At 46.3% G+C, this 27,426-nt stretch overlaps 2 protein-coding genes across 3 annotated transcripts in view; one reads left to right on the top strand and one right to left on the bottom strand.

Annotated features, from left to right (window-relative positions):
- Positions 1-13,606, bottom strand: part of PCNX3 (pecanex 3) — a 46,543-nt gene extending 32,937 nt beyond the window's left edge. The window contains exons 1-7 of the mRNA XM_060252375.1: positions 13,124-13,606; positions 10,788-10,984; positions 9,694-9,796; positions 8,996-9,035; positions 8,436-8,531; positions 2,079-3,365; positions 15-144 (exon numbers count right to left, since the gene is read on the bottom strand). Of these exons, the coding sequence (XP_060108358.1) occupies positions 15-144; positions 2,079-3,365; positions 8,436-8,531; positions 8,996-9,035; positions 9,694-9,796; positions 10,788-10,984; positions 13,124-13,276 (2,006 nt within the window). The 5' untranslated portion in view covers positions 13,277-13,606. The remainder of the gene's footprint in view (positions 1-14; positions 145-2,078; positions 3,366-8,435; positions 8,532-8,995; positions 9,036-9,693; positions 9,797-10,787; positions 10,985-13,123) is intronic.
- Positions 13,607-18,527: 4,921 nt separating this feature from the next.
- Positions 18,528-27,426, top strand: part of MAP3K11 (mitogen-activated protein kinase kinase kinase 11) — a 43,923-nt gene continuing 35,024 nt past the window's right edge. The window contains exon 1 of one of the 2 annotated variants that reach the window (XM_060252424.1): positions 18,528-19,964. In XM_060252424.1, the coding sequence (XP_060108407.1) occupies positions 19,253-19,964 (712 nt within the window). In that variant the 5' untranslated portion in view covers positions 18,528-19,252. The remainder of the gene's footprint in view (positions 19,965-27,426) is intronic. The other variant, XM_060252432.1, reaches the window with a different exon arrangement.

Genomic DNA, 27,426 nt, shown 5'->3' with positions numbered 1-27,426 from the left:
AGACAGGGGCTTACCTGGGTGGGGATCCCATCACCGAGGATGGAGGGGTGGGGTTGCTGCCTGCGTTATGCCGCCGCCTCATGGCCTGCATGCGCTTGATGCTGCTGGACCGGTCTGGCTTGGGCCCTTCCTCACCGGCAGAAGCTGCAAGAGAGCACCCGGCAGAATGGCCAGCAAGGGGCCTGAATTAAAGATGCATGAGTACATATGTGTACACGCGCGCACACACACAGAACCAGCTTTGCAGATTCAGCAAGATGGAAAAGTGAGTCAGGGGGCTGCTCTACTCAGTGAAAAGAAAACTGGTCTGAAATTACGAGCCAGCAAAAAGCCTGGGAAAAGGATTGTGGTGTATCACTTACATTAGAGCAATGGCAGACTATATGGGAGTCCCCTCTTTATAATACCTATGCCTTAAATCTAAAACTTCAAAACTATAAACTCTTCTCAAGGTGGTTATCTGACACCTAAAAAGCTCTTTCTGTCTCATATAAAACCTACACCTGAGTGCTGGAAACAATGTAAACAGGAAGGGTCTTTTTTACACTGTTGGTGGCTGTGCCCGGAAATAATTTTTGGAAAGAGACTAAACAAATTGTAGACAACATTGAAGAGGGTAATATTTCTTTTACCCCAGAATCAATCCTTTTGAATTACTGGCCAAATTTAAAACTTTCTCCAGTAAAAAAAGAATTGGCAACTCTATTACTCATAGCAGCTAAACTTCTGATAGCTCAACATTGGAAGCGAGATGCGTCTCCTACAAAACAACAATGGATGTCTAAAGTATGGGAAATAGCGGCATTAGATAAACTAGCCATACAGATAAAGGTAAATGACTTACCGCAGAAAGAAAACAACTTTATTGAAAAATGGTTCCCATTTTTTAATTACATCGACTTATAAGTAGAATTTGAAAAAAGTATTCCAAAAAAGTGCATAAATTTCTCGTATTGTTGAAGCTTTTTATACAGTATAGTGAAAGATAATATATTTGAACTATGAATTGTAAATGCAAAACTATGAATTAACAGAAGACTGTAAGAGTGCTCTTATTAATACTGTTTTATATATATTACATGTATTTATACTTTGTTGTTTATTTTGTTTAATGTATGTGGATATTTTAAAAAAAATTAATAAAAATTTAAGTATGGAAAAAAAAGGAACAGCCTGGGAGAGGGACACCTTCTCGGCTGAATTTATACAAATTAAAATCAGAGTCTCGGACTGAATACAACCATACGACACGAGTCAAGGGAAGTGTGTGTTCCATCAGGACTCCCGCTTTCAGCCACCGTTAATGGTCTCCAGGCCCCACATAAAAAGCCACCTGCCCAGCCTTCTCATGAGAGCTTCTATGAGAGAGTAATCCCTTAACCTCCTTTAAGCAGCTTTGTCCCAGAACTGAGACTCGTACAAAGAAGAAATTACCTAACCCATTTATTCCACCAAGCCTCGTTTCCTAGACTCCTCCTAAATCATGCATACCCTTGAAGATGTAGACCACTCCCCCAATAAGGCACACAAAAGGTGACCCATATCGTAAAGACATATAAGAGGGTAACATGAACACATGAAACTGCCTTGTCCTGAAACAGTCCATCAAGGTCAGTACTGTCCATTCAGACTAGCAGAGGCTCTTCAGGGTCTCAGGCAGAGGCCTCCCATATCACCTACTGCTAGACAATGGAGATACTGGGATTAAACCTGAAACCTTCTGCATGCCAAGCAGGTGTTTTACTACTGAGCCACAGCCTCCCAACATCTAGTCCAGCAGCCTGTCTCGCACAGTGGCCAACCAGTTGCCCAGGAGGACCAACAAACAGGATACTGAGACCAAGGTCTTCCCCTGATGTTGCCTCCTAGCACTAGTATTCAGAGGTTTGCGTCCTCAGAACATGAAGGAATCCATCACTTGCCATGGCTAGTAGCCACTAATGGACCTCTCCTCCATGAATCTGTCTGATTCCTTTTAAAGCAATCTATGCTCGCAACCATCACTATATCCTTCGGCGGTGAATTCCACAATTTGACCATTTGTTTAGAAATGGTCCTGCAAAATTTCAGGCACTCACCTCCTCCGACGGCCCCTTCGGCTTGCAGCTCCCCCCTCCAGCCAGGCTGGTTGGCAGACTGGCTGCGCACAGCGCTGCCCAATTCCTGCTCTGCCGTCAGCTTCCCGACGTGGGACTCCAAGTCTGACTTGGAGACCGTCAGAGGGCCCAAGGACTTCACCTCCACATTGCTCCCATCCATGCTGAGCACCCGGGCATGGGTCTTGGCACTGGCCGTGCTGCCAGTACGCTGGGCGTAATGGGAATGTTTGGTCGAGAGGGTGATGCCTTCAGGGAGTGGAGGCGGAGGGGGTTTTGCTTCAGCAGGGTGGTGCTTCCCGTGCTGAGCAGGGGTGTGACGCTCGGGGGAGTAGCAAGAGGTGCTGGAAGAACTGTCGGTGCTGTAGTTGTGCTGGGAATGCAAGCTGGAGGCACGGCTCAAGTCACTGCAGTCGCTAGAGTCCTCGTCGGCAAAAAAGCCCTCTGTGTAAGCTTTGCTGTCCAGAAGTGTGCGCATGGGCAAGTACGAGCCGCCGTGCTTGCGTGAGAGACGCCTGCGACCCTTGAGGACCAGCTCCTTCGGCCGCACCACTTGCTCCGGGTCAGGGCCGCCCCACAGCTCAGTGTCACCCTTGACCGTTTCCAGGGAGTTTAGTGTGTTTTGTGTGTCAAAGCTTAGCTCCCCGAGAAGGCCCAGCTCGGGGGAACGCAACAGCTCGCTGTCCGACAAGGCATCAGTGTCACTGCCGCCATCCGGGGGTGGGGACATGCTGGCTACCACCTCTTCCCCCAGGACTCCTTCTCCAGGGGCCGGCCCGAGGGAGGGGCTGTCCAGATGGGTGGAATTGGTTTTTTCGCTGCGGTAACTGCTCAGGGTGCTAGGCGTCTCTTTGTCTGTGCCACTGAAACAGCTGTCTGAAGAGCCAGCCTTGAGGGGCCGCTCCGGTCGGGGCTCCAGGGGCTGGTAGTCAGTGCCTGAGCGGCGCTTCTCACGGCGACTATGGCTGCCGGCCTCGGGAAGGGCCAGGCTCAGAAAGCTCTGGCTGAGTTCTTCACTCAAGCTGCTCTTGATGAGGGGGCTGAGTGGCGTGTCCCCCACGCTCTCTGACTCACTCGCAGTCCAGCGTGGCAGTCGTGATCCTGCCCCTGCTGGGGGGGACTGCTCAGAGGAGTCCGTGCTCTGAATGGATGTCTGGACTGGGAGAGAGGGAGGTGGTTTCCTTCCACTGGATGATGGCTCCGTCTTGGGCACAAGCAACAGGCTGTTTGCACCTTCTAGGTCAGAGGGCACCTTAGGAACCTCAGCAGCTACAGAGGGAGGAAGGGAGGGAGGAGAGGGTTACCGAAACAGCAGCATAACACAGTAAAGGAATATTGGCTTATGGGGATGGTAGCCAGGTATTTATAAATGTGTGCGCATACACAGGCATGCACAAATGGCTGTACATGCAGGCTAACAGCCTTAATTCAGAAAGCAGCATCAACCATGCCCAAGTAGCACAGCTTTCAAAAGGATACATTTTATACACAGATAATTCCATGCCTTTTGTCTCAGACTTCAAGCCACACAAAGACCTCCACAATAATCACACACACCCCTCTCTTTTTTCAGTGTGCACAAACCACCTCAGGTGCAGTGTCCCAGACATCCATGAAGATACAGCAAAACAGATTACAGATGCCAGTTTGCCACATGCAATGACTGATGAACACCAAAGATATGAAAAACCCCTTCATGTTTATTCACTTGTTTTATTTATACATCCCACCAGATCTCCTTAGACTCCAGAGGTTAGCAATGCAATAACAAGTTGCCAGGACACAAAAACAACATAGCGGTCTATTAGCAAGACAGTGAGAGGGCACTGGTGAAAAAGGCAATTAAAACTGCCAAACAGTTTACTGTCCACCAAATGCCCTTCAAAACAGAACTGGCTACAGGTCTTTCTAAACGCTGCTAGTGAAGGCACCTTCTACACCGGCTCTGATGGGCTGTTCCAGAGCACTGTATCTACTGTGGGGGGTAGGGTAGCACCATTGTTATTTATCTGATTGTTTTATTGTTTTAATATTGTTTTGTTTACTGTCTATTTTATGCTGTTAGCCGCCTTGAGTCTGCATGGAATGGGCAGGATATAAATATAAAACGTAAATAAATAAATAAGTTGTCTCTGTATAATGTTAGGAGGGCACACTGCAAGGAAGAAAGCTGTCTGAAGAGCACAGCTGGCACATGGGAGTACACTATGAGTATCACAAACAGCTGCTTCTGCTCATGAGCACTGAAAGAGCATTTTGCAACATTCCACAGCAGTCAGTCAGTCTAAAAGCGCCTCTTACCAAGTATATATAATTGTTGCTGCTTACAACCCGCCCATGTAGTGAATATATACCCCCAACCAGCCAAACTTTCCTTCTCTGGGGTTCCTTCCCCACAACTTGTCACCAGTTATTTAGCTGCTCCTCCTGCAGTCCTCAGTATCTATCCCAAGGACAAAAGGTGCAAGTGCCCATGTCTAGCAAGTCCAAGATTCTTCATCCCTGCGCTGACAGTCTAGAGAAGGTTGACTCCTGATGCAAAGAAACACCCTTGACATAGCTGAAAAACTGTGTTTCTGTATATTAACACACGCTTACCAAAATCATAACCCAGGGCTTGATAAATCCCAGGCAGCCAGTCATCATGGCACCTAGAAATTTCATTTGGGTGCCTAGTATTTTCAGCATTGATTTTATTGTTATGTATCATAGCTGTCCTCAGCAGAAGCCCAAAGCTTTTTTTTAATAATTTCACTTCCGACATAAAAATGTATGTACATGAAGTTTTTGTCATTCCTTGTTTATATGTTAATGCTATACTATTCAGTGGTGGCAGCAGGTGAATTCATTTCTTAGCCAGTTGCTTTACACGCTGGCTCCAACGTTCAATTAAATGGAGGTTTTGAAAGCAATCATGAAGTTACGAGAAACTGAAGGAAGGCTAGCTTTTGTTGTAGTGATAACAACTAGGGTTCCTCCCATCATTTATTTATATAAGAACATAAAAACTTAAGAGAAGCCATGTTGGATCAGGCCAATGGCCCATCCAGTCCAACACTCTGTGTCACACAGTGGCCAAAAAAGATTATATATACACACACATATATACACACTGTGGCTAATAGCCACTGATGAACCTCTGCTCCATATTTTCATCTAACCCCCTCTTGAAGCAATGCTTGTAGCCGCCACCACCTCCTGTGGCAGTGAATTCCACATGTTAATCACCCTTTGGGTACAGAAGTACTTCCTTTTATCCGTTTTAACCTGACTGCTCAGCAATTTCATCAAATGCCCATGAGTTCTTATATTGTGAGAAAGGGAGAAAAGTACTTCTGTCTCTACTTTCTCCATCCCATGCATAATCTTGTAAACCTCTATCATGTCACCCTGCAGTCGACGTTTCTCCAAGCTAAAGATCCCCAAGCGTTTTAACCTTTCTTCATAGGGAAAGTGTTCCAACCCTTTAATCATTCTAGCTGCCCTTTTCTGGACTTTTTCCAATGCTATAATATCCTTTTTGAGGTGCGGTGACCAGAATTGCACACAGTATTCCAAATGAGACCGCACCATTGATTTATACAGGGGCATTATGATACTGGCTGATTTTTTTTCAATTCCCTTCCTAATAATTCCCAGCATGGCGTTGGCCTTTTTTATTGCAATCGCACACTGTCTTGACATTTTCAGTGCGTTATCTACCATGAGCCCAAGATCTCCCTTTTAGTCAGTCTCTGCCAGTTCACACCCCATTAACTTTTATTTGTAGCTGGGATTCTTGGCCCCAATGTGCATTACTTTGCACTTGGCCACATTGAACTGCATCTGCCACGCTGACGCCCACTTACCCAGCCTCAACAGATCCCTTTGGAGTGCCTCACAATCCTCTCTGGTTCTCACCACCCTGAACAATTTAGTGTCATCTGCAAACTTGGCCACTTCACCCCTCACTCCCAACTCCAAATCATTTATGAACAAGTTAAAGAGCATGGGACCAAAGTACTGAGCCCTGCGGCACCCCACTGCTTACCGCTCTCCACTGCAAAGACTTCCCATTTATACTCACTCTCTGCTTCCTATTAATTAGTCAGTTTTTTATCCACAAGAAGACCTGTCCTTTTACTCCATGACTCTCGAGCTTTCTAAGGAGCCTTTGATGAGGAACTTTATCAAAAGCTTTCTAGAAGTCAAAGTAAACAACATCTATTGGGTCTCCTTTGTCCACATGTTTGTTCACCCCCTCAAAGAAATGTAACAGGTTAGTGAGGCAAGATCTTCCCTTACAGAACCCATGCTGAGTCTTCCTCAATAACCCGTGTTCATCAATGTGCCTACTCATTCTGTCCTTGGTAATGCTTTCTACCAATTTTCCCGGTATTGAAGTCAGACTGACTGGCCTGTAATTTTCCGGATCTCTTCTGGAACCCTTTTTAAAGATGGGGGTGACATTTGCTACCTTCCAGTCCTCTGGAACGGAGGCAGATATCAATGAAAAATTACATATTTTTGTCAGAAGATCCACAAGTTCAACTTTGAGTTCTTTCAGAACTCTTGGAGGTATGCCATCCGGACCTGGTGACTTATTAGTTTTTAATTCGTTTATCAGTTGTAGGACCTCCTCTCTTGTCACCTCAATCTGACTCAGGTCTTTCAACACCCCTTCCAAAATTAGTGGTTCTGGAGCAGGCAAACACTTCTAGTTTTTCACAGTGAAGACAGAGGGAAAAAATGCATTCAGCTTCTCAGCCATTTCCCTATCCTCCTTCAGTAATCCTTTTAACCCTTGGTCATCCAAGAGCCCCACTGCCTCCCTGGCTGGTTTCCTGCTTCTAATATATCTATCATGTATCTATCATGTCTATCATAGCGTTGACAGAATGACAAGAAACTGTGAGAAAGCTAGGATTAAGGTTTGTTGTAGCAATAAATTAGAAAATCTGATCATAAAAATATGAAATCCTAAAGGCTGAAAACTGCATCTGGCTCCTCAAGCTGAAGAAAATTTGTCAAGGCCTGTCATGGAGATCAGCAGCTCATTTTTAGGAGGTAAAACATTTTTTAGAGGCTGGAGGATCAGCTTCGTGCAGCGCCAGCTGATGGAGCCTTGAGAACAAGGGCTAAGAATGCTTTTTCCCTGCTTAAGGTCTTGACAAAATAGATTAAGACAGGGGTGTTGAACATGCAGTTTGGGGGCTTAATCAGGCCCCCAGAGGGCTCCTATCAGGCCCCCAAGCAATTGGCTGTCATCTGCTTCCTTCTCCCTATATCTTACTTCCTTCTGCATAAAACCTTGCTTTGCAAGGCTTGCTCAATTGCACAGGAGTTACAGAGCAAAACCTCTATTTTCTCCATTGGCTGAGGCTCCTCCCTTGGGAAGGAAGGGGGAATAGCTTGCTTTGCCAGGCTCTCAATTGCACAGCAGAGCTACTGAGCCAACCCTCTCTTCCTTCTATTGGCTGAGGCTCCCCACCCCCAGTCCCCGGGGGGGGGGGGGGGGAGGAAAGAGCCATAGCTTCCTTTGGCCAGTTCTCTGGATTCCATGGGAGAAATACAAAGAAAGCATCTTTAAAACCATGAGTGCTAACATTTTAAGATTGTTTTAAGTTTTTTAAAATATATATATTTGAGTTTGTCAGTGTTCTTTATAAAATTTATATCTCTGCTACCCAATCTTAAATAGGTACACACATGGCCCGGCCCAACATGGCTCAGCTGTCTTTGGCTGTCATCAGCCGAACCCAACATGGCCCGGCCCAACAAGGTCTCATTTATGTCAGATCCGGCCCTCAGAGAGTACTGAGATCCCCCAGAGAGTACTGAGATCAGGAACACAAAATCTCCTAGTTATCCCCGGGCCAAAGGAAGCCCGCTTAAAATCGACGAGGGACCGGGCCTTTTCTATTATGGCCCCCTCCTGGTGGAACCAGCTGCCGGAAGAGGTGAGGGCCCTGCGGGACTTAGCCCAGTTCCGCAGGGCCTGTAAGACAACCCTCTTCCGGCTGGCCTATGACTAGCTGGTACAAGAAAGTGAGTGTAGCTATACTGGATGTCCGCTGCCCCGATGTTTTAAATGTTTTAAATGCCAAATGTTTTAAATGTTTTAATGTTTTAATGGTTTAATACTTAAATCTAAATGTTTTATCTTTAACTTCTATTTATGTTATATTCTTGTGTTGTAAGCTGCCCTGAGCCACTTGTTGGGAAGGGCGGGATAGAAGTCATAAAACAAACAAACAAATAAATAAATAACAAATGAGTTCAACCCCCTTGGATTAACACATAGACAAAGGTCAGCTTGTTTAGTGCCTTCTTGTCCCCAAGCCCAGGCCAGAGACTTACTGCAGTTCTCAGGGGAATGGCGCTGGAGCATGTCCCGATCAGCTGCTGTGACAATGACGTTGTTGCTGCCCTGCTCCCGCACAAGTTCCTTTATGTCTGTGGAATGAAGCAGCAGAAACTTGAGAGACTGTACCCTATTTAGGCACTAACTACTGTGCCCTGTACAGACCTCATATGCTCTAGCCCTAATCTATGCTTTTCCTCTGTGTCTGCCCTCTCATCATCTCCTTTGCAAGGGAGGGAATCCTGACTCCCTTTTCCGGCTCAGGAGCTTGACAGCAGCAAGGCCACTTCTGGCATTACCATTCCCTACCTATGCTTGAAGATACACACATATGCGGATAAAATAGAGAAGACCATAGGGAGTAAAGTAGGTTATAAATTAATAAATAAGGTGGCTACCAGTAAAGGACACACCCCTTGGTAGTCTGGGAAACCCTGAAGACAAGTCCATTCATTACAAAGGGGCTTGCAGAGATGCATGCAATGAATCACTCTCCCAAATGACTGTGTGACTGTATACTGACTGATACGGGATCAAGAGAGTTCTTTCTCCTTACCTCTTACAGGGCCTCCATCCTCCAAGTGAGGCAGAAGATCCTAGAAGGGAAAACACACAAGAAAGTCAGGTTACTGTTTAGCAGGAAGATACTGGGTGGATTCTCAAACACGCAGGCAGTAATGAAGGGGGAACTGGAAATGGGCGGAATCTCCACACCTTACTACAATGTCTTAACCAACACCAAGAGCCATCTAAGTGAGAAGGGAGCAGGTAAGGACTCTCTTATGCAAAGTTCTCTCAAGCCTGTGCAGAGATGCAACCCACCTCCGCAAAGGGAGAAGCATCCATTTTGCTACTCTTCTGCAGAAAGTAATTTAAACCAAGGACTTCGTCTCAGAATCCCTTCTGGATGGCTCATTACAATATTAATAGGAATGTTTCTAGGCACGCATGGAGTGGCTTTCATTCTCCACTGGAAGGCTTAGAAAGCACAGTGCCCAAGTAGGCACAAACTCCACCACCTTTCTTTTTATAAAATACAACTTAACTTATAGAACCATAGACTGGGAAGGAAGCCAACAGTTCATCTAGGCCAGAAGCATCCCCAAACTCTCTGCAAGCCTCAATGGAAGGAGATTTCCCTTGGCAGCACTGAACTGTTCTAAAATAAGCATTGCTTCTGTGTTCTCCCTTTTGCAAAGTCCCAGGAAAGGAATGACAGACTAAAGCAGCCCAAGATAACATCCTGTTTCATACCATGACCTGGTTGAAGCCAAACACAGAATGCTGGGAACTGCACCTCACGGGAGGTGTGGAACTGACTTTCCGGAACACGGTCATCTCCACTCCCCCAGGGTCTCTGCAAGACAAAAAGATATGCCATGTTAAGTGTGCATAACTTAACCCAGATAATAGTTAGAGTGGCAGACTAGGACCTGGGATGGCCAGGTTCAAAACCCCACTCTGCTATGGAAGCTCACCAGTTGACCTCAGCCAGTTGATCTCAGCTTAACCTACCTCAGAGGGATACTATGCAGATAAAATGGAAGAGGTAAGAATGGAATAAGCTACTTAGGGTCCCCACTGGGAAGGTAAACTGAGAATAATCATCTAAATAGACACAAAATTTTATATGGGCAAGCATATGCACACACAGCACAGTGTGGTGCCATATTACCAAATATACAATATACACATATGCAGTTTTGCAAACAAACAAAACCAAGGAGCAAACAGTTATGCACCTGCATCTTGAGCTACCCTGACTTCCATGAACTTAATGCTGTCCTGTCCAAAAGCCTTCCGGCAATTCAGAAGGTGATTTTGCTTCACTGACTGTTCCATAGTATTTTAGATTTGCCTGTAGTTGGGGAAAAAAACAGGCACTGCTCCTTTGGCTTTCCTTTAGAAAGCAACCACAGGAATTTCAGAGGCCTTCTTCAGGGCAGGGAACAAGACAGGCACATTGTTCAGAGGACTGGAAGAATCCCAAGAATCTGGTTGCCCACACAGATAGAGACACTTTACAGTGGCACCTCAGAACACCAGAAGTTTTTCTAGACCTCCCACAGGCTTGAGCCTAAAATCCAGAAAGGAGCTCCCACAATTCAGCACTGTGTCTGTGAATCTGCATTCCACCCCCCCACACACACACACTGCAGTCCTTTTTTTTTAGTTTGGAAAACTCCAGATATTTCCAACTCATCACGGGCTCCTTAGCACTTCATATAACAGTTAATCGAGCCCAGAAAGTATAAGGGAAGAAGAGAAAACGCCTAACCCAAGAATATACAGACTCCATGTATGCAAATACAGAATCCCCCTCCTGCAATGCCAGCCCTCCTCCTCACCTGGTCAAGTTTCCCTCGTCAGCAGCAGCACCTTCATCAGCCTTTGCCCCCTCCGCTAGCACTGAGTTCTTCTTCTCCACAATCTCCCCCTGGTCAAACATGGTGTGCAGGCGATAGTTGACGGTCTTGACAGTGGTGAAGAACGTGGCCACCACAGCACAGTACACACCAGCCACCATGATGCTGGGAGGCATCACCTGTCACCGAAAAAGGGCACGTATTAGCAACAGAACTGCAAATCCAGTCCAGGGCATAAAGCCCGTCAGAACAGGCAATTAGGCTAGGCCTGAAGGGCTGCACTTCTGTAAGCAAAGCAATAATTCTATGAAACCAGTTTATGCTGAGAATGATGGAAGGAAGCTTTTGAGTAATACAGAACTCTTGTTCAACATTCAAAGCAAAAAAAAAAAATTCAAAGCGTGAAAATGCAGATGCTGACATTACATCTGTAAGCTAGTGTTCACATCATGAGGTAGCATTTCAATTCTTTGCTTTGAAATTCTACACCTGCCAAAGAGCTATGCCTATCTTGTACACTTCAAAGTTATCTTCAGGGGCAAGAAACTTGCTTTTTAAAAATGAAAGCTGAGAGCACCAAGGTAATGAATACTACCACCAGGCACTTAACCTCAGAGAGGCATAATAGCTGAAGTGTGTGGTGGGACTGGGAAAGCAGTATTCTTTAACTTCAATATCAACACAAAGACTTTTCTTAAGAAACCATTCGCCCTCCTGAGCTTCATGTTGCAGCCTGCAGCACTGTCTCCCAGACAGGACATCAGCATGCAATTTGCTTTCCACAGTGACACATTGCTAACAAGCCTATTTTAGTCCCAGAGCTGCAAAAAACTAACAAAGATGCATCAACCACTGTGCTCTTGACTGGGGTAGTTGCATTCCTCATCTGAGCTACCCTATCACATCCCATTTGCAAGGAGCATTTTGTCACAGTGTCTCAGAGAAAGACTGGTCCCCAAATGACCCAACTTTTCTCCACATTGCCACTGCAAAAAGTTGTAGGAACAGATGCCACACAAGTCCTAGCAGTCTTACTGTTCTTCCTTAGCAAATTCATGGTGCTAACAGAAAAACATATGTACACAAAATGCTATGGGAGAGCAATAAGGAGACCCTACTTAGCTTCTGACATTTTAAAATACATGCACAGAAATCCCACAGCCCGGAAAGAAGGAAAGGGGTTTATCAGCTCCAAGACTGTTGCTGAAGATGGCTAAGCAGTGGCACCAACTTTGTTCTCTCTCCACACATGGCTGAAAAGATGTACTTCAAATCCCTATGCACCACAAATCAGCCTTCTGCAAATGGGGGTGGGGGAGCAAACATTAAAACTGCTGGGAGCCAGCCAGCCCTGCATTTACGGATGCCTGAACACCTGGGATGCCCTTCAGGCCCCATGCTCAAACTGCAGTTTTAAAGCAACTCCCCACAATGTTTCACAATCCCTTTACAAGAAGCAGCTACTTACAGCACAAGAAGGCTACCCTCAATAGGAACATTAAACATCCAAAGCTTTTAAAGAACAGTTTCTTTAATGGAAAAATGTTACACCATCATGCCTCCTTTAACACACAAGCCTTGCTTCCTCCTCTTAGAATATTCATTTGCTTCCACTGCAGGCAATTCCACAATGATAATTTCTAGCCAGTAAACCACCAACAGTAAACTTCTTGTGACATCATTAAGCTTCAGAAGGAATAGCACAACTTTTCTAGTTGATCTCCTCAGCATGTATTGGGAAGACACACCGAATAGAAACTACAAAATCTAGACGAGATTTCCTAAGGGAACAAAAAGCCAGTGAGGAAGGCAATTTGGCTGAAAGCATCAGGCAAGCTACACCCAATGAAGCATCTGATTTCCCTGGTGAGGAAATGAAACACAAGTAGTTCCAAGCGACTTATCTGACCAGGTGCCTTGAAATTCAGCCTGCAGTTATTGTACACCAAACTCAGTTTCCTCAGACATCTTGCAAAGATATGAAAGGGTTCATATGCAAAAGGTGAACACCCAGTTAACGAAAATATCTGAAGTGACAAGATTTCCAGCATTAATCCTCAATTGGTTGGTGCCGTCTTACATTTTGTCATTTACGCTGTCAGTTAAGGCTCTGGGCAATGCTTTGTTTAAAGGAAGCACATACACACACAAAAGACAGGGAAGAAACTGTCCTAGGTAGAATGAGAAATACAGAAGACAAAGTTGCACAGTATCTCTCATCCAAAATAATTGCTAGACAATACCAGCAGTACACATCTACTCCTTTCCTCCAACCACCTCTGCAGGAGCAGACATTACCTACTGCACCCTAGACTCACCATGTACAGCAGGAAGGGGAAGGTGAGCAGGAAAATCCAGGTGTAGAGGTGGAAGCAGTTGGAGAAGGTGCTCTGGTGAGGGTCAAAGAACCAGCCGCCAGTCAGTGAGGCCCAGACGCCTTGGCGTAGAATCTGCAGGACCTGTGACCCCATGTCCACGGTGGGGCCGCCTCTTCCTCGTCCTCCTCCTCCTCAAGGAACACCACTGCCCAGCTGGCACTCACAACGTCCTTCATCAAGGCAGCTTACGGCCCATGATCCACAGGGCTGGAGAATCCAGAACCCTCTTCTCCCCCACCCTGCTTTTCGGGATCAGCTGTACCCTCCTAAAAAAAAAACCTTCCCTAACAGGGGGGAGGGGGTGATTCACGGCACGATGGAAGTGCCCATTCAAGGCAAGCGTGCCAACCCTATCTGCGCTTCCCCGCCAAGCAGCCACCCCCTCCCCCCGACCTTCTCCCTCTCCGCTTGGTCCTCCTCCCCGGGGCTCACGCCATCGTAGTTTCCAGGAAGCGGTTCCGCCACCTTCTAGGGGATCTGAGCCCAGAACGCCCAAGGGAGCACAGCGAGGCTACTCAAAAGGGGAGCAAGCAAAGCGAAGCAAAAGGCCAAGGCGGCAAAGAAACCCGCAAAACCTTCCCAGAAAGGGAGGGAATCTCAATAAGGTTAAGCGGAGGCCTCCATCGGTGGTGGTCTGGAGGACGAATCGGCGGCGCAGGCGGGGGGCGAGCAGTAAAGGCAGCACCGAGTCCCTGGAGTGGCCCCTGCGTTAGTTGAAACCGGAAACAAACCGGGTAACGGCCACCCCCCAGTCTTCCCCCCTCCCGGATAGAGAGAACTCAACTCGTATTCACTTCCGAAGCCAAAGGTCAACCCGACTTGACTAGAACGAGGAAGGAACCTTGGCGCCTAAGCCTAATCAAGGTCTGAGGAGGCCGGAAGAACAGCCCGAGGAACAGTCACAGCAATGCGCATGCGCCATTATTCCCCCTCGCCCCCTTCTAAACAGGAAGCAAAAGAGAAGGGTCACGAAACCAGCAGCGTTCGTGCGCGAGCATAAACAACCTTTTTTGCGCGTGCGTCATTCACCTTCTATGCGCTGCCGGGACATATTGAGGTTTTGCGCATGCGTTGTTTTCTTGCTTCCTCCAGCTCGTTAAAGGCTCATTCTGCGCACGCGGTTAATCTTTATCCTGTTTGGAGAAACTGGTAGATGCGGTGGCACGTTTGAAACGATAATCCTAAAGAAGGACGGCTGTCGGGTTTTATAGGAGTCCCTTACTAAAGTGCGCACGCGCTAGTTTCCGGGTTTTTGCTTTTCTCTTCCTGTTTAGGGCAAGATGTTCGATGGGTTTTGAATAGTTAGCGGTGTGTTGGAGTCAAATGAGAAACAGTTCTTTCTCCCACTAAGGAAGAAAGGGAAGGAGACACCACCCATTTTCTGTAGTGAAATACTTGAAAACGGAAAGGGGGCGGGTATTCTGTGATCAAGAGGAAGCAATAAATTGGTTCAGATTTGAGTTAAGTGACCGTATGCCTGTTTGCTTATAATGATAGGTGTTCTAGGAAGCCCTCATTTTATGTATCGCCATTCTCTGTGTTTCAGCAGATGGCCTCATATGACAGCCTTTTGGGTTGTGGTGACCAAAGCGAACAATTCTGTTGTTCACAAGATACATCTGGTATCAACCCTCTTGGTTTAGGGAGGAATTTAATATGTGTGGCAGGCTTTTGGTTACCTCTGTGAATGGATGGTCTTGATTATTTTGGATGCAGTGGATCATGACTGGTTCATTTACACAACTCCTATTTCAATTATGATTTTGTTATTTTTTTTAAGGCATTGTAGTTTAAGAGCTGTGAGGAGTGTGATTTAAACATTCGGGGTTCAAAACCTCTGCTTCAAATAAATACACCAAATGGTCTGTGGCAACACTGAGATAGCTATCCAGGTCTGGCTTCCAAGGGTGGTGTTGGAGTAACTGAGATTTCAAAGAGAGGATCCCACCTTTTGTCACCCTGAGGTTCCTGTCCTACAGAGCTTGAACAGCGTGCTAGGTTCAGTGACAGACATTCTTGCTTGGTGTTCTGCTTTGGATGTAATCACGATAAGCTAGGACCAAGTATGCACTACATCAGGGGTCCCTGACATGGTGCCTAAGGTTCCCATTGACTGTGTTGGTGAAAGAAAAAGGATAGCTGAAAGCTGATGCCCACCTTGGCCGGCCTTCTTGGGGAAGCATAATTGGGCAGCTGTAGGGGCTACCTGCTGTTCTGTGGTGCTCTCAGATGGAGAATTTCAGAGCCCAGGTATTTTCAGCCTACCCTACTGAGCACTATGTGCTTCAATATTAATAAGATGGAGACATTTTTTAAAAAGTAGACTCTCTGGGCTAAAACCTACCTCTGTGCTTTGTAGATTCCTGGATGCTAGTCCTTTAGGATCCCACCTTTTGTCACCCTGAGGTTCCTGTCCTACAGAGCTTGAACAGCGTGCTAGGTTCAGTGACAGACATTCTTGCTTGGTGTTCTGCTTTGGATGTAATCACGATAAGCTAGGACCAAGTATGCACTACATCAGGGGTCCCTGACATGGTGCCTAAGGTTCCCATTGACATATTTTAAGAAAGTAGGTGTAGCCAGGGGCGCTACTATCCAGCAAGGCTGCTGATTGGCTAATAGAGATCTAATTGACTGTGCAAATTAAAATAAAATTGTTTAGAGACAAGTTGCCATCATAGTGTTTGCTTTATTCTCTCTTTCCTCTTTCTCAGCATATTTTTTTAAAAATTACACGTCTTGTCCCCTGCATTTGGGCATCCTGTGTGTGTGCGTCTGTCTCCTGTGGTGGCCATTTTGGGGAGTGGCCCCATCTCCTGCATTGGCCATTTTGGGATTATGCCCACCATCCTGTGTCAGAATTCCTGAGATGGGTGCAACCAAAAATGGGAGAAAAACACAATTCTGCTCAAGAAGGGTAACCAAATGAAAAAGAGATTAATCAAACTATGATCATAGTACAAATATACAAAACACCAGTATTTAACTGAATAATGCATACAGACATGTGATGATTAAAAAATCCCAGTCGTGGCTCATCATATAAATAATCCCAGTATCGAGGAAATACCAGTTTACCAAAATACAGGTTTAAAAGTACACATTGTCTACACATGCGAGATCCAGTACCATATGCATGTTTGTCTATGGTCTTCTTCAGTGGTTTAAATCAAACTGAGCACTCCATTAACTTAACAATTAATTACAGAAAACTGACCATACAAAGCAGATACTAGGGTATTCACTCATGGAATAAGAGATATCAATTTTTTGTGTAATCCAACATAGAAAATTCCCCCAAATGCAGAATATTTCCTTTGCCCGTGCGTGGATCTTTGTAGCACAGATCAGACATGCTCAAAGCTTCAGTGGAGTGCTCAGGAACCATCGGAAAAGAATCAGCCAAAGATGCCCAAAGGTTCATTAAATAATTACTACATTCCTGCTTTTCCAAGTAGTAAGGGCAGGCACTGAATCAGAGGAAATTGTTTTATTTGGTTAGTTTACTTATGCCCTGCCCTTCTCACTGAAAAGCAAGGCAGATTACAAAATATTTTTTTTAAAAATCAACCAGACAATATAAGACATCCAATAAACAATGTAGTAGGAGCGAGAAAACAGAACATGAGCCGAGAGAATGGGTGAGACTTGTCTCTTGTGAAGGAGGCACAGCCTTTGTATTACAGGGTCCAGGGGTGTCCATAGGTGTGGGGGCCCTTGAGAAGTTCCTTCCTGATCTCTCAGCAGGAGGAAGCTAGTTTGAATCCTGCTGTTACTTCCTACCTTAAAGGGGACAAGGCTGTAGTTTTGAGAGGGGCTGTGGCAGAGCACAGTTTCCATGCTGAACACCCCTCCCCGATTTAGTCACTGGCACCTTCAGTTCAAGGTTTCGAAATAGGTGTTGGGAAAGACTTCTCTGCCTATGGGGCCTGAGTTCTGGTGCCAATCACAAAACCAAGTTAGGTGGTCCAATGGTCACTTCAGTCAGTGTTTGACTTGGTTTGAGGCTTTTGCCTTCAATGATCCACGCAAAGCTGGAAGACAAAGAGAACAACGCTAGGAAACATGTTTTGCTCTTGCTCGGACCAAGACCTAGATGCTCTTACGTAGGAAGCCAGTCACGTGACTTGCTCCAGCTTTTCCAGTGTCTCGATGAACCCAAGAGGGCAGTGATGGCTTATCTTCCCATAATTCCCTCCTCTGTAATTGGCTGCTGATGCTCACCAGGTCTCAGATTAAAGACTCTACACAAACTTTGCATTATTTGCACAGAACAAAGGCACTGGGAGTGAGCACAGTGGGAAGGGAGAAAAATTAGGAAACTGCTCTCCTCCTGTATACAAGATGCTGGGGGAGGTGGCTGCAACACCCTGCCTAGAGCTGGCAGGAGAAGCTGTTGCTTAGCTGGCTTCAGACAAAGAGCTAAGTAAGGTGCACAGGCTTTCAGGTTATGCAGAGCTCTACAGACTACAAAACTGTTGTTGTTCCCCAATACTGTGGTTTCTCCAAAGTTCCATGGCTAACTTCTGAAGAGATGCGGCCCTTGGTTTTGTTCCTGACATGGAGCTTACCTGTGTGGACGCTAGTGTAAATCCTTAGCCCATCCTGAGGTGTGCTCAGAGATGCCGTTAATTTAGTTGGTGTATTATCAATCTGTTAATTATTATTTTTACTGGGTTCCAAGGTCGTGCCCTATTTAAATTCGTTGTGTTGGCCCTGAAATTAACATCAGTATGTTAAGTTATAAGTCTGCAGACCCACCCTTTCTTTTTAGTGCACTGTAGGGCACTTTGCCTGAAAAAGATCTTTAAAATATAATCAATCATCATCATAAATATCCCTGAGGGATCTAGTGCGAGGGGGGGGGGGAGTGTGGTACCTTAAAGACTAACCAGGACTGTAGCTCACAAAAAAGTATATGCTAAAACAAATGCGTTAGTCTTTAAAGTTTCAAAAGATTCATTTTCTAGTTTAAAACAAATTAATATATTCTAGGCCAGCTGGGAAGCCAGATTGAAGTAAAAAAAAAATCCTTTGCCCCCTGGTGTTCCACGGAATAAACTCGGTACATGCTCAGAGGCGCCTTTTGCCAGCAGGAAGTGGCCGCTCATTTAATCCCAAAAGAGATCCAGGGTTGTTAGAATTTTGCGCCTTTTATTGGGTGGGTGCGAAGGACCGACTCTCAAGGAACCGAACTGCGAAGAATTCTGTGGGACTCTGATGCTCGCCTTCTTCTTCCGGCTTCCATCATCAGCTCCCGTGGAAGAGACCTTCGCAACTATTCTGTTTCTCCTCGCAGGATCTACAACCGCGAGCCTCCGCAGAACAACCAAGTCCCGGGGCTGAGCCTTGGCTTTTGTTCCACCCAGGCACACCAGAGAGGGACCCGCCTTTCCCTGGGCAGGCCGAGGAATTCAAACTCCGCCCCTGCCCTGCCTTCTCCGCCTCGTTCCGTCCGGCACTTTTGCCTGAGACTGAGCGAAGAGACTGAGCCGGGCAACCGCGTCGTCCGTGCCGCCCTCTCGACGGGACGGCTGCCCCGACCATTCGCTCAATTTCTCGGCTTCTTGCCAGCTGCGGGGCTGAGGACTGAGCGCGGCCAACGCTGGACGCGGAGCCGCCTGGACTTCGAAAAGAAGGACCGGACGGGACTGGGCAAGCTGAAGGCGGCGGAGTTCCTCCTGGAGAAAGAGGGCGGGCAGGCAAGGCTTCGCCGGCACGATCCGCCCGGCTTCGTGGGTTGGAAGGGGCTCCCCCAGGGAGGAAGTAAGCGGGCAGGGCGGGAGCGCCCCCCACCCCTTTCTCTTCGGAAGAAATCTGTGGTGGAGGCAGTGGAGAAGCTCCATCCCCCTACTCTTCACTGAGACTAGAGGGGAGGGTCCTGCTTCCCCGATGGGAGGGGCTGTCCACAGAATGGAGCGCTAGCCCTCCCTTCCCTTCCTGCCCCCTTCCCTGGCATCCCTCCTACATGGTCCCTGTCCTGTTGGAAGTAGTGGGGAATTGTGTGGAAGGCAATGTTGAGGACTTAGATGCGGGTATCCTGGACCAGCAAGGCCCAGACGACCCCCCATGGAGCCACTAAAAAGTATGTTTCGGAAGGCCCCACTGGTGGCCTGGGGGGGAGGCTCACATGGTGGGGGCATGACCGCTTATGCCAACCCTGTCTGGACGGCGTTGTTTGACTACGAGGCCACCAGCAGCGATGAACTGACCCTGCACAAAGGTGACCTAGTGGAAGTCCTTTCGTGGGACGCCGCCATATCTGGCGATGAAGGTTGGTGGGCTGGCAAAGTGAACAACCAAGTGGGCATCTTCCCTTCCGATTACGTCTTGCCCAAGACAGGGGGCTACTCTGGGCCCGAGGGCCCTCCTGAGGCCGACTTCCGTGACCTGAGGCTGGAGGAAGTGATTGGCGTCGGTGGCTTTGGCAAGGTCTACCGGGGAAGCTGGCGGGGAGAGCTGGTGGCGGTCAAAGCTGCCCGTCAAGACCCAGATGAGGACATCAGTACCACAGCTGAGCGGGTGCGGCAGGAGGCCCGGCTCTTTGCCATGCTACGGCACCCCAACATCATCGCTCTCAAGGCGGTCTGCCTGCAGGAGCCCAACCTGTGTCTAGTCATGGAATACGCTGCAGGGGGTCCACTCAGCAGGATGCTGGCTGGGCAGAGAATACCACCCCACATCCTTATCAACTGGGCCGTGCAAATCGCCCAGGGGATGCAGTACCTGCATTGTGAAGCTATCGTGCCCGTCATCCACCGTGACCTGAAGTCCAACAATAGTGAGTAGTGGAGCTGACCTGAAGTTCTGTAAATAAATAAGTGGGATGGAGGGGCTGTGGCTTGGTGGTAGAGCCTCTGCTTGGCATGCAGAAGGTCCCAGGTTCTATCCCCTGCATCTCCAGTTAAAAGGATCAAGTAGCAGGGGATGCAAAAGACCCTGGAGAACCACTATCAGTCCAGGTAGACAGTATTGGCCTTGATGGACCAAGGGTCTGCTTTAGAATGACGCAGCTTTGTGTGTTTGAAACTGAGTTTGGAGTGCAATTGATAACATTTGATTTGCTTTGTTTATAACCCCCCTTTCTCCCCAGTGGGGACTCAAAGTGACTTACATTCTCCACCTCCTCTCCATTTTGCCTTCACAATAACCCTTAGAGGTAGGTTAGGCTGAGAGCATGTGACTGACCCAAGGTCACCCAGCAAGCTTCCTTTGCAAAGTGGAGATTCCAGCCTGGGTGTCCCAGATCGTAGTCCAGCCCTGTAACCACTATAACACACTGGCAATACTGTTAAAGTGTAACCTTGTCAAAATCAGACACCTGATTAATTTACAAAACTGGAGGCATGTTTGCAGAAGTGTCAAGGCTAAATGTTAATGTTGCAGCCTACACTCTTCCCTTCCAAATTTGTTTCAGTTTGGGGGACAATCCACTGGGAAGTTCCCCTGCAAAAGCCCCACAGCAATGAATAGGGGCTAAGCCAACCGTGTGGAGAACTTCCCATAAGACTACATCCTTCGCGGTGCTTTCAACCCACCAAATGCTTTCTCTTCACCCACAGGACTTGTCCTTGTCTATGTGGAATTACTAGAAAGAGTTGCAGAAAAAGAGAGGGGATAACTTTGGGAACAGTGTCTTTGCCCCATCCTTTCCCCTGTCATAGGTGCAAGAGAAATTAACCTATAATCTCAAAATAGCTGACAAGACAAAGGCACTCCAAAATGATTGAGAGGGCACCCACTGGGTAGAAAACTGTTCTACGAAGACTTGGGAAGAAGATTGAATTTGAGCCATGGTCAACTTTTCTGCCTCTCCAGAAACTTGTGAAAAGAGAGAGAGGCCTCTGAGCATGTCTCAAGTATTATTACTTCATTTATTTATTTATTACTTTAAATTTCTATCCCGCCCTCTCTGCAAGCGGATTCAGGGCGGCTGACAACATTCATATTCACAAGTTAAAACCAAGAAAAACCAAGAAAACATAATTACAATTTAAGATTTTAAAAACATTTCGTGGTGCTGTATCAGTACTGCCTGTTCACCATGGAGTAAGGAACTCCTTTGTCCAAATCTTTGGTGTTAATGGGAGGGACTTCTGCAAGGGAGGCCGGCATGAGTTCTGACATGTCTCTTTTTTTTTTTTAATGAGGCTGAGCTTGCCACACCCTCTTCTGGCCCTGGAGTTTGTTACTAGACTGTGACCTCTGTGACCCGAGGCCAGAAGGAAGTGACGCTGGCTCTTCACAGAAACTGGTTCTACATGCACCATTTCCTCTTGCAAGGCTGAGAGAAATGTTTTTGTTTCCATGCAAACAAGAAGAGCTTAGGGATCAGGAGTTTTTCCTCTTGTGAGGGTTGGGCCTCCGCAGCTGTGAGCTGGGGGTCTGGGAGGGGGTGCTACTGGAGACCAAGCAGCACAGTCTAAAGCCTCCCATTTCCAACAAGCCTTAGGAATGCTCTAGGAGTGGCTGTCCTAAGGAATCTTTTCTTCAATGCCTTGATGGAGAAACCCTTCCCCCAGGCAGACAGGCAGCCCTGGCTACTTTTGGAATTACAGGAAAGCACTCTATGCGTGTTCAGAGGCACTCCCTCCTTTGCTTGTTGCATAGATAAGAAGCGGTATTGCACAGAGCATGAGGAGGCAAGCTGAAGAACTGCATTTCAAAACTTAGCTCACCCATAAACCCACAAGGTGACCTGGAGACACCACAAATCCCCCTCCACACGCAACGACTATATAATAATGCAGCTCTGTCTTACAGGGCAATTGCAGTGATGGGTGTGGAGTTTAAGGACACAGGATTGACACCATGATTTTTCCTGAGCAGTAGTCCTATTACAGGCATTAGGATGGGAAGATACATTAAGAGGGCAGGAGGTATATATTTGCAGGAACTCTTGAGTGCTTGCGGGGGGTTGGGGGCACTTTACTGACCCTGACAGGAATGAATGGGAGTCATTCACTTAAGAGGAGATGCTATTGGAGAGGGGCTTATCCCTGCAATTCTGCCTTGCCTTGACCCCGGCCCTTGAAAATCCAGCCTGTTTCTGTCTGTACACTCCCTCCTTCACTGTCTTTCTTGGTCACACTGACATGTGGCATAGGCTAGTAGATGGAAGGTGGACAGTTGCCTTATCATATATCTATATTTACTCCAAGCAAAGATGACCCGGAATGTAAGACAGCCCTTTAAAAGTGTTATATTGTATTGTTGTTGGTTTTTTGCCATTAAGTCATTGCTGACTTACGATGACCCTGTAGGGTTTTCAAGGCAAGTGAGTAAGCAGAGCTGGTTTGGCATTGTCTGCCTGTGTGTAGCAACCCTGGACTTCCTTGGTGGTCTCCCGTCCAAGTACTAACCAGAGCTGACTATGATTTGAGATCTGATGAGATTGGGCTAGCCTGGACTATCCAGGTCAGGACAAAAAAGTGTTCTACACAAACACAAAACTGTATTGTTAGGTATAACTTGTTTGTAAATATAAGATGACCTCCTCTTTGTATTTGGTGGTATACCTCAGGGGGAAACAAGCTTTGCATTTGAGTAATTTGTATCTGTCTAATTGCAATAGGTGGCTCAATTCCACCATGTTTCAGCAAATCTGAAGTAACCACCAGCTTTGCAGAACAATATGAAAGGAGTAGTTATAAGCCCTGAAAATGTTAAAAGTGATTTTTTTTTTGGCGCTCATACGCATTCTAGCAGAAGGGAGACCAAAGTTCAATGAAATGGGGCTATTAACTACAAATGGCACTCAACATAATACCGCCTCCCAGGACAGGAGATAGGAGAGGCTGTGGTGAGAGAGGACAGGTGTTGCTACAGAAGGATAGCCAGGAGTGGATGCATGGGAATGTAACAGCTGAGGTGACTGAAATGCAGCATTAGTGTAGGTAGAAGGAAGCAGAAAAATGTAGGGGGGAGGAAGGGAAATAGAATTCCTCTGCACTGCTTGCCTTTAGGGATGGACATTACAGGTGTGTAAAGTGTTGTCAAGTTGCAGCCAACTTACGGTGACCCCACAGGGCAAGAGAGAAACAGATGGTTTGCTGTTACTTGTCTCTGTATAGTGATCCTGGTTATCTTTGGTGATCTCCAATCTAAGTACTAACCAGGGCTAATCCTGCTTAGCTTCCAAGACCTGATGAGATCGAGCTAGTGTGGACCCAGGTCAGAGCATGGACCTTAATGCAGGTGTTTTTTGACCAGGGTTGAATTGGAGCCAGCAGTCAACTCCAAAATCCCTTTTCGATTCCCGTTCTTAGCTATAACAGGAATTAAGTAATAATTGTACATGGTACCTCTGGGGATATGTGGAATATGTTGCTGCAAAGTAACTGTGCCAGCCCCAACAAAAGCGCTTCTAGGATTAGGCAGACTGTATGGATCAGGATATAGCTTTCCAGCAGACTGCAAAGCCAGCCACCCTTCTTTGCGGAAATATAACTGCTAAGGTGGGCAACAAGGAATTGTTTTCGAGAGAGTTGAAACTAGTTTAAGAGAAGCTGAGTTTCCTGTCATGTACACACAACAGTTCCACTTTTACCTCTGGTCCTCAGGGGGAAACAAGCTTTGCATTTGAGTAATTTGTATCTGTCTAATAGCAATGGGTGGCTCAGTTCCACCATATTTCGGCAAACCACCAGCTTTGCAGAACAATATGAAAGGAGTGGTTATAAGCCCTGAAAATGTTAAAAGTGATTTTTTGCTTTAAAAAAAATGCATGGACTTGTCCTACCTGTTTTCCAAAGGTGGCAGGGCGGTATGTATATATCAGGGGGGTCAAACTTGTTTAATGTAAGAGCCACATAGTATAAATGTCAGATGTTTGAGAGCCACAAGACAGGAAGGATGGCAAATAGATGGGGGGAGGGATGGAGAGGAAGGAAGAAAGCAACTTTGAATACATTCTCCAAGCCACTGACTGGCTTGGTTTATAGAGAGAAATGCCTTTTTCAAGTTGGTCAGTGGGGCAGTGGGGGCGGCTTTGAGAGCCACACAATATGTGTGTGGCCACCCCTGGTATATACCAGCAGCAGGTCACTATATCACTTTCAAAACCCTTCCAGCTCCCTAGATTATAAAGGTGCTGCTGTACTCAGCCTATCTCTGAATGGTTGCCTCTGTCCTATTTTGTGCCTGGCCTTGAGGTATCACTTAGATCCTCCAATGGCAGAAGGAATTCCGTCAGGAGAGCATGATGTCCCTGCCTCCCCCCTCCATCTGCAACCCAACATGCACTGCAAATACTGTTCCTGGAGCAGCATTTGGTGGAGGGGGGGCCTTGGAGGCTGCAGTAGGCAGGAGGAGGCAGGAAAACCACATTCTATTAATGAACATCTTTCCATCAGCGAAACACGGCATGGGATCTGAGCTTGTGTATGCATAGGGCCATTGGCCCACGGGCAATATTGAAAGGACTGTATATATTTGAATGCATAAACATGTGCAAAATTGATGATGGCATTTTTTGGAAATTATCTGTGTGCTACTGTATGAACATTTGATTGAGAATGGGAGTAAACAGATACCCCAAAACCTGGTCTTAGTGTAAAGACTTATTGGCGCAGGAGGATGTGAGAAAGAGGAGAGTTCTTCTGTATGTGAACAGACTTTTCCCATATTTGTTTTTTGAGCATTGCCATTTGCTTCCCATGATACTTTGGGGGTTGGCTGCAGTCACTCACTTGCACATCCCAGCCTCCCTAGAGCAAATGACTTCTAGAGGCTGCATGGGTGGTCTGGCACCTACTGTGTCCAGTCAAATGCAAGACTCGTTTTTATGCTATCAAAAAAAGAACATTTTATTTTAAATTGGCACACAAGCTACAGATATAGAACAAATTTTGAGTCCAGTGGCACCTTTAAAGCCAACAAAGTTTAATTCTGGGTATAAGCTTTTGTTTGTATGCACACATCTTCAAATACTACATGAAAGGTTATACCCAGAATTAAAAACTTTTTTTGATCTTAAAAGTTCCACTGGACTTAAAAACTTTGTTCTGTTGCTTCAGACTATCATGGATACCCGCTTGAATCTACATGACAGGTATATCCAATAATATGTTGAGTTTAATTTTGTTGTTGTTGTTATATCCAGGGTTATCTTCCTTTAAGGTAAATATAGGAAAGTGAATCTAGCAATTACTTCTTGGAACAACACACAAGGGGTAAAGTGTAATTTGTGAATCATTTCAGACAAATGTAATACAGGAGGGGGAGAGTACCTGAATGATAGAATTTGTACACAGGTGAGCATACGTGCCTATTGTATGTGCATGATTCTGCTCCAATTGTATATATTTGTGTACATTGCTGTATATTCTCCCACCACCGCTGATGTATGTACAGAATTTCATGTACAAGAGAAAATTCATGCACATTGAGTTAGACCTGCTGAATCTTGGACTCTTAAGCAAGGTGTTTGGGGAGAGAGAAGACCTGCCTCCTAAAGAAGAAGAAGAAGAAGATATTGAATTTCTATCCCGCCCTCCACTCCGAAGAGTCTCAGAGCGGCTCACAGTCTCCTTTACCTTCCTCCCCCACAACAGACACCCTGTGAGGTGGGTGGGGCTGGAGAGGGCTCTCACAGCAGCTGCCCTTTCAAGGACAACCTCTGCCAGAGCTATGGCTGACCCAAGGCCATGCTAGCAGGTGCAAGTGGAGGAGTGGGGAATCAAACCCAGTTCTCCCAGATAAGAGTCCCTTAACCACTACACCAAACTGGCTCTCCACAAGCAGATGTTCTGTCTCACTCTTACGAAGCAGATCCTAATTAGGGCTGGCAAATTAACTTAGATCCACCCCAGGAACCTTTGCAACCTTTGCAAGATTAGGTTGTGTGTGGCTTTATTTGATTGCTGGGCATATCTTGGATTGTGTGCTGATTCCCGCTAGTGCTTCGATAAAAGGGTTGTCATTCCATTCAAGTTGCTAGTACAGTAGGATCAGCCCTGATACCGAGGCAAGAATCTGTCAGCTTAGCACATTTTTTCCCTGCCCTACCTCCAAAGATCTCATGGTTCTCTTTCCCTCGTTTTACAGTTACAAGAATCCCATGAGATAGGTGAGACTGAAAGAGAGGAGGCAGTGAGGGTCTGGAAGCCACCATCAAGCTTCATAGTTGAGGGGGGATTTAAATGGGGGGTCTTCCAGTCCCTGGTCTGACACTCTAGCTACTGTGTCACTGGATCTCTCTGATGCCTGATCTTTGCTGTTCAGAAGTCACAGTCCAGAGTTTACAGGCTGGGGCGGGGATGGAGACAGGACACCACAGAATTGTGCAATGCGAAGCAGGAAACCCCAACAAGTGAATTATGAAATCATCACCATGGGAATCCTTCGGTGCATATATGTATGTTTGTATGTATGTTTCAAGTGTTTAATTTAATTTTTTTTATTTATACCCCACCCTATCCCACAAGTGGGCTCTGGGTGGTTTATAACATTAAAACCTTACAGAAACATTAAACAAACCACATCCAGACTTGAAAATGTCATGATTACAGAATCTGTAAAATTACAGAATTATCAAAGTAGTATTCAACGTAACTTAAGCACCTACATGGTAAGGTGCTAATAAGGTGCTGGGGGAAGTGATGACTTCAGGGGACACCCACTGGATCAATTAAAGGCCTGGCAGAAGAGCTCCGTCTTACAGGCCCTGCAAAACTTGGAAAACCATGAGATCTTTGTGAAACTTTGATAACCATGAGATCTTTGAAGGAAGGGCAGGGGGAAAATGTGCTAAGCCGACAGATGTTTGGATAAGCTGACAGATGTTTGCAGTTTCAAGCCTTGTTAGTCTGTAGTGGTAGAACAAAATTTGAGTCCAGTAGCACCTTAAAGACCAGCAGAAATTTCCAGGGTATACACTTTCTCACTTTTGCTCACTTCATCATATGTGTATAGATCCAGGTGGGCAGCTGTGTTGGTCTGAAGCAGTAGAACAAAGTAGGAGTCCAGTAGCACCTTTAATACCAACAAAGTTTTATTTAGAATGTAAGCTTTCGTGTGCACGCACACTTCTTCGGATAAGGAATGAGGTTCAGTGAGCAGAGCTACACATAGTTGGTGGGCAGTGTACCACTTTGCATTCTAAACCACCGCCCACCAGCTATATGTAGCTCTGCTCACTGTACCTCATTCCTCGTCTGAAGAAGTGTGCGTGCACACGAAAACTTACATTCTGAATAAAACTTAGGTGGTCTTAAATGTGCTACTGGACTCCTACTTTGTTA

This window comes from Heteronotia binoei, chromosome 1 (assembly GCF_032191835.1).
Source record: "Heteronotia binoei isolate CCM8104 ecotype False Entrance Well chromosome 1, APGP_CSIRO_Hbin_v1, whole genome shotgun sequence".
NCBI classification, from domain to species: domain Eukaryota; kingdom Metazoa; phylum Chordata; class Lepidosauria; order Squamata; family Gekkonidae; genus Heteronotia; species Heteronotia binoei.
Note: the sequence above shows the minus strand (reverse complement) of the source record. Positions and strands in the feature narration are given on the sequence as shown.